General features: G+C 34.5%; 1 protein-coding gene across 4 annotated transcripts in view; it reads left to right on the top strand.

Moving 5' to 3' along the window:
- slc43a3b (solute carrier family 43 member 3b) overlaps positions 1-5,445 on the top strand; it is a 17,363-nt gene extending 11,918 nt beyond the window's left edge. For 3 of the 4 annotated variants that reach the window (XM_016541441.1, XM_016541443.1, XM_016541442.1), the window contains 6 exons: positions 395-525; positions 1,315-1,458; positions 1,662-1,769; positions 2,568-2,754; positions 3,694-3,817; positions 4,969-5,445. In XM_016541441.1, coding sequence (XP_016396927.1) covers positions 395-525; positions 1,315-1,458; positions 1,662-1,769; positions 2,568-2,754; positions 3,694-3,817; positions 4,969-5,088 — 814 coding nt within the window. In that variant the 3' untranslated portion in view covers positions 5,089-5,445. The remainder of the gene's footprint in view (positions 1-394; positions 526-1,314; positions 1,459-1,661; positions 1,770-2,567; positions 2,755-3,693; positions 3,818-4,968) is intronic. The other variant, XM_016541444.1, reaches the window with a different exon arrangement.
- Positions 5,446-7,032: the final 1,587 nt, after the last annotated feature.

Genomic DNA, 7,032 nt, shown 5'->3' on the forward strand with positions numbered 1-7,032 from the left:
TCCGCTCTTGCCAGTCTTAGGGCTTCAACAACTGAGAGCAAGGCAGTCTCGGTTGAATGTCCACTTCTGAAACCACACTGGTTGCTGTCGAGGAGGTTGTTCTGTGTGAGAAAGGCAGAGACTTAGTTGAATACAGCTCGTTCAAGTGTTTTTGCAATGAAAGGAAGGGCATGAATGTACAGTATAATATGAAAGAATTATTTCATATTATCTACTCATTTCTTTTGTCTTTTTCTCCCTCTGTCTTGTTTTTTTAAGGTGAAATACCTACTTCAGAATGATGGTATTCAGAATGCTTGTTCTTCACAGATTGACTTTATGCTTCACTGTCTATACCGGATATGTTTCCTCTAACAATGCTTTGCCTGTGTCTGTCTCTTATTTACTGTGGTAGGATGAAATGTGGAGGGACTCGGGATTATACAGTTGCAAAGGTCGAAGAGAAAAACATACAAACTTCCCAGTCTGAGGAGGAAATGCCATTTAAAGAGACTTCTCCTCAAGGCCAAAACACAGACAAAATGGGTAAGGACATGTTCAACACTTCACAGCGGTGCCACTAAACACACCTTTTTATAATACATATGCTGTGTCTACTATATACCTTTGCAGTATAAAGATGACTGTCAGAATAGCCCACACATGTTTAAGAAAAAAAACAAACAAACAAACCTAAAACTACAATGTAACATACACTGTAAAAAAGGGCTGTAATGTTTATTGAAAAATGTTAGTCAAAACCTATTAATTTGTTTACTCTAAGTTATGTTATCATATATGGTGAATATCTGTAAATGGCTTAAGATCATATTATATGCAATTTTACTGTAAAATACTGTCAAATGTATGGTTATCGCAAGTATTGTAAATCTATGAATTACCACAGAATTCATGGTGGAAAATAATAAAAAGACATTCCCAGTGCCTGCGTGACACATCACATATGATTATATTTTATAAATTAATTTTCTTTCTGGACAGGCCGCTTATGATTAACTTTGATTTATCAGTTTTACCATCTGTATTATCATGCTGGTTATCATTACATTTTCTGTAAACTGAAGGATGTAAAGATATTTCTTACAATGCATTTACTAGTGATTTTATAGTCACTTCCTATCTAAGTATGTATTCCTATCTGCAATGTGCTTGAAACAACAGTCAACAGCCACATTATTGTCCTGAATTTTCTCTGCTATTGTGACTAAGCACTTGCATTACATGTTCCTATCCCCTTTTACTTTTACTAATACTTCATTGTGAAATATATCATGTGAAGTGTGTCAACATCATGAATGTATGTGTTTTTGTCAGAGCGAAGTTTCAAGAGCTGTTTGCTTTCCTGGTTCTTCTTGTGGCATCTGCTGTGGCTTTCAGTGATGCAGTTGAGACACTACTTGTTCATCGGGACCTTAAACCCGATGCTGAATCATCTGGCTGCTGGAGACCCAGGCCTTGGTATACACACACATACCACACAGATACACAGTCTCTTTATCTTCATGTCCAGCTATTTATGGGCAGGTGAAGCCATGCCTTTGAGCAGTATGAACAGATATAGACATGCCAACAGGCTCAGACTGTGTCATGTGTGTAAACTCATGAGCTTGAGTTTTTGTCATTTTCTCGGCTGTAAACAGTCATGTTGTTTTTGATCACAGTCAGTAGATACACAAATGCGTTTGCATTTACTCAGCTGTGTGGGATCCTGTGTGCCCCCTGGAATGGTCTCATCATGGATCGCCACAAAGGAAAGCAGCGAGAACCAGGTCAGCACATAAATGCACACATTTCCTTAGGGTCATATGATGAAAAATCAAATTTTCTTTGGAAGTATTGAGTATGCATTATATGAAAACATTAGAAAACTCACTCCCTAGACCAAAAAAGAGCATTTATTAAATTCCTGACATAAATGTAGAACACTGAGCTGCTATCTGAATCACCTTTATGAGATTGTCCGGGTCATAGTCATCAAGCATGGCATTAGCATTATCATCTTTTTCATCATCATCATTGGTTAGGTCCAGATTTATCTACAGTTGGTGTACTTTGTAAAAAAAAAAAATGCTGAATATCCATTTATGCAACAGACAAACAGTATATACTGTATAGGCTATTATCTGCTAAAATGCAGATTTGTCACACAACAACTTTTACACAAATTAGATTGGGGAGGCATTAGTAAGTTTGATTTGTTTTAATAATTTATTTGCAGAAGAACTATTTAAAATGTATTAAATAACAACATTATATTCATATTTACTACTGAGTTAAAAATATTATTTAATAAATAGTCAAATTTACTTATTATTTAATTAATAGTAAAATCCTTTCCCAACCCCGTGAAGAATTTAAGAGAAAAAATAATGATTTTACAGAATTTAAATCGGTATTTAATTAATATTGTTGATCATATATACCATATAAATAAAATATTGCAACAAATTGCTTTAGTTCAATGATAACATAAAAGCAGTTTATTTAATGTTTAATAAAATGCCTACAAAAATCACACTTATTTTTCTGACAGTGTAAATTAATTTTTCAAATACTGTGCTATACAGGACAAAGTGAACAAGAGGCAGACTTGAAGGCAGCCATATTGTCTCTGTCGCTGACGGCGCTGCAGTGTGTGCTGTTTTCAGTGTGTGCCGCCACCCCCATCCTTCCTCTGCTGTACCTCACCTTCATCCTGCAAGTCCTCAACAGATCCTTCCTCTACGGAGGAAATGCTGCTTTCATCAGTGTGGCGTGAGTCATCACAGACCCATAAGAACATTAAAGGGATAGTCCACCCAAATATGAAAAAACCTGTACAAACCTGTATGACTTTATTTAGTTGATAAATCCCAAAAGGAAATATCCTAAAGAAATAAAATAAAACCATTTTAAGAAAGAAAGGGAAAAAAATATACATATTTTGAAATTACATTAGGGTAAATAACAAGTTAGATGTATATTACTCTTGTGAAAAAGAAATACACTTTAGCATACTTTTACATTTTTTTCGAAAATAATATATCTTAAAATAAGTGTGAACAGAATTTAATGTGTGCAGACACTTACCTGCATGTTATTTACAATTAAATGAAAATGTATTCTATTTTAAATTTATATTAAATGCAGTTATATGAACTGACACACTTAAGTAGGACTTTAAGTATATCTACTTTAAGTATGTCATTTCATAATTACTTATATTGTCATTAAAGTAAACGATACCTTAATGTAATTTCTGTTGAAACCTTTATGTCACATACTAATATATTTGTAATTTCACATTAGTAACAATGAAATTGCAATTTAATGCATTTCAGATATATTCACTTTAACTGTAATATCAAATAACACACTACAGGTAAAAATTAAAATCAAGTACGTTGCATGTGTATTAGTATGTTAGTCAACACATCAACAAATGAAAGTGTACTTCTTTAAAGCATGACAAAAGGTTATTAAAATGATTTAAAATGTACTTTAAAGTAAAACATTTAACTGGACATTATTAAAGTGCATTTTTAAAATGTGTATTTAACGGTGTTAAAATCCAGTCATGACAGTGTAGTCTCTAAGTACACTTAAGTGGCCCTTTATTTCATTAATATTAGATTATCTGCAAGTACAGGTATTAGTAGTTTATGTATAATTGTGAATATGTTTGTGAAGGTATAGTTTTTTTTTATTTTTCAGGTTTCCATCCGTACACTTCGGAAAGCTATATGGAACGGTGATGGCTCTCTCAGCTGTGGTCTCGCTGCTCCAGTATCCCTGCTTCACCCTCATTAAAGGACCACTGGGTGGAGACCCTTTTTATGTAAGCTTCTGAATGCTTTTAGTTTGTCCTTCCCACACGTACGTGCATTTTGTGATAAGGTGAGGTCACATTAGCAAAATTTCACTGGCAAAAAAATATCCATTGTCTCTTGTCAATAGTGTAGCGATATATGAGTTCACGTAGAAGTCACGTTCAATTCAGAAAATCCAACTTGAACAAAATCTGCACTGCAAAATCTTTCGCTCTCACGTGAAATGACTGATTATGTTGATTCCTATTTAAATGACAGGATTTTTCCTGTGAAATTTCACAGAACAACAATAAATGTGACCACAACTTTAGATTAAAATAAACATATACCGTATGTGAGCAAATGACCCAACTGTATTATAACCTTCCAGTGGAGATCATGTTTTAGCTTTCATAGTGTGTGATTATTGCAGATATGTACACAGAAACAGTGTTTGAACTATACCGTGGACTTTGGGGGAGCCCACTTGTTTTTTGTTTTTTTTAACGGGGGGGGCGGGGCGTGAATGTAGGCTTACAATGTAGGCTTACAATGACTTACAAAGATACATAACATAACTACTTGCTTTATGCAAGCGCTATATAGGATAAATCACTATACAGGATTACCCTATTATACTTTATCGACACGAATTGATAGGTGAAACAACAAACAGCCACCCACAAATAGTCTATAAACAAAGCATCAGGCTGTCTTTGAGTTCACATGACCAACGGCCGAGCTCCCCCTAGCTCCCCCGTAGTTCGCACCCTGCACAGAAATATTGATTATGGTTTATTGATTAGTTTTTTATTCTTATTTATTTCTATGGCTTTGTCTTTCCTTGGAACTTGTTTCTCTAACATTAGCCTATTCAAGTCTGACAAACAACTCCCATTTTTCTATTTCTTAGGAAGAAAAAGGTTGGAGTCAGCTTCAGAATAAGAAACAGCTGTTTATCTTTTGAAATCCTCTAGTCCTAAGCAATGAAAGGCATTTGATTGGCAGACAAAGATTCAGCATATTTGTCATTTTTCTGAGAAGTTTGAAATGGTTATGTTCTGTTCACACACCCATCAAGAAAAAAACAAAAGAACTGTTTATTCAAAGAATTTCTGACATTTTAAAAAGCCCGTTTTAGATCGAGTGTTGATTAAACTGTAATAATTGATTTCTCTAGGTGAACATCGGTCTGACCGTTCTGAGTCTCCTGGCCTTCATCAACCCTCTTTATGTTTACCTGCACTGTCGTCGTCAAGCAGCCCAGAGAGCCAGTTCCAACAAAAGTGCCTCTTCATAAGCCCTCTATATGGCTTTGAAAACTGGTTTCTATTTCTTATTAGTTTTTCTTTACAAAACTACACAAAAAATGTATGGTGGAAAGAAATATTTTACTAATCTTTCAGTGCCCTGTTTTGCAGAGGTTGACTCTTGACCCTGTGATGGTATGCAGTGTGTTATCTCTGCTGGTCATAGCAGGAAATTGATCACTTCCCCACCCTCTTTACTATTTTTTTTTTTTTTAATGCACATTAGTTGCTGGATCTTAATAAGGAGCAATAAGGAGCCAGCCTTGTGACCGTGAAGATTACACTAAGTAAATATCCGATGAAAAATGAAGGCAACTGGTTATCTTCCACCATCCAGTGTTTTTGTTTTTGTTGCAAAAAAAAAAAAAGTATATATATATATATATATATATATATATAAAAGACTATGAATATATCAATCATAAAGATATCATAAAATTATAAATCATAAAGGGGCCACCATTAAAATGTGATATGACATGCATTTTTTTTTTTGGCCAAACAGGAGAAATGTTTGCAAATGAATCTATCCTCTAGTAAATACCGATTGTATCTTCAACTAACTATAACGCCAGCTAAGCAGTTAATCCATACATGTGCACAAACATGTAATACTCAGCAAATGTTTACATGCTCGTTGGTTGTAGGAGCCCTCTGCTGGACACTGTGTGAATCACATCCTCCTCGGTGCTCCTGATGAAGTAGCTGTTATGTAGTCTACTGTCTGTAAGATCTCTATTACAAATATATCAGTATTACTCCAGATAAAGGGAATTTTTATAAGAAGTTTAGTGAAACTGACTGAATTTGTTACTGTTGTAATGTTTGTTCATAACTTCTTAAAATCTTGCCAGAACCTGTAAACGTCCTGAAACATTGCTTCCTGTGAGTTCTTAAGGTGCCATTAACCAATCGGTGTTGTCGTGACGTCATTGTCCAGCACCTTCAGTGTGATTAGTCACATGCCATTTATGAACAGTAACTGTGTAAATAAGTAAATGAATACACAACTGCACTTTAACTATGGTTCTATGTAGAGGGCCTGTTACAGGTTGCAACAAGTGAAGAAAATTAGTAGCCCAGACATGGCATTAAAAGCTTTGTGAATCAAAACTTGTTATATTTGTTATAGATGTAAAACATTTACCCAAGGTGCACCAGCAGATGGGGCACAAGGTGGTGTTTTGTATAAAGCTTTGCACCCAAATACACATGCTAAATAAAGTGTAAAAAATGTCAGTTTAATGTTGTGCATCTTTATTTTTTATTTTTTTTAAGCGTTGTAATTGTTGTTATTAATATTATGCTATAACTATATATAACTAAACTTAAATTTAAAGCTTACTGTGGCCCTCTTGGCTAGACTTGCTAGGCTTGACTAGTTGAGAAACACTGGCTACTTGAAAATAATCTACATAAAACAGTCAGAGTCAGCTACAGTGAAGTACAGCATACAGCATAGATTTGCTCTTGAGTTGAACCCAAAGCCCACTTTTTTGTTCTTTGAAGAATCTTGGGAATTTTTTTTTTTAGCAGTTTCCACAAAATCATTAAGCAGCACAACTGTTCTCTAAATTGATTATAATAACAAATGTTTCTTGAGCACCAAATCAGCATATTAGACATGACACTGAAGAAATGAATGCTGATAATTTAGATTTTCTATCACAGGAATATATAGCACTTTATTAAACAGTTGTTTTAAATTGTAATAGTTCTTCATATTTTTACTGTTTTTGATCAAGTCAACTTTGGTGAGCATGAGATTCCTTTTGAAAACATGAATTATTCCAGAATTTGACTGTTAGTATATGTGTGTGTGTGTGTGTGTGTGTGTGCTTCTGTGATTTATGAGGACACAAATTTGTATAATGCAGACCTGCCAACCTGTACGCATTTTGCGTAGCGGGTACGCATTTTGACCTTAAAGTACG

The sequence above is a fragment of the Sinocyclocheilus rhinocerous genome, unplaced genomic scaffold, assembly GCF_001515625.1.
Source record: "Sinocyclocheilus rhinocerous isolate Xijiao unplaced genomic scaffold, SAMN03320098_v1.1 scaffold818, whole genome shotgun sequence".
Classification (NCBI taxonomy): domain Eukaryota; kingdom Metazoa; phylum Chordata; class Actinopteri; order Cypriniformes; family Cyprinidae; genus Sinocyclocheilus; species Sinocyclocheilus rhinocerous.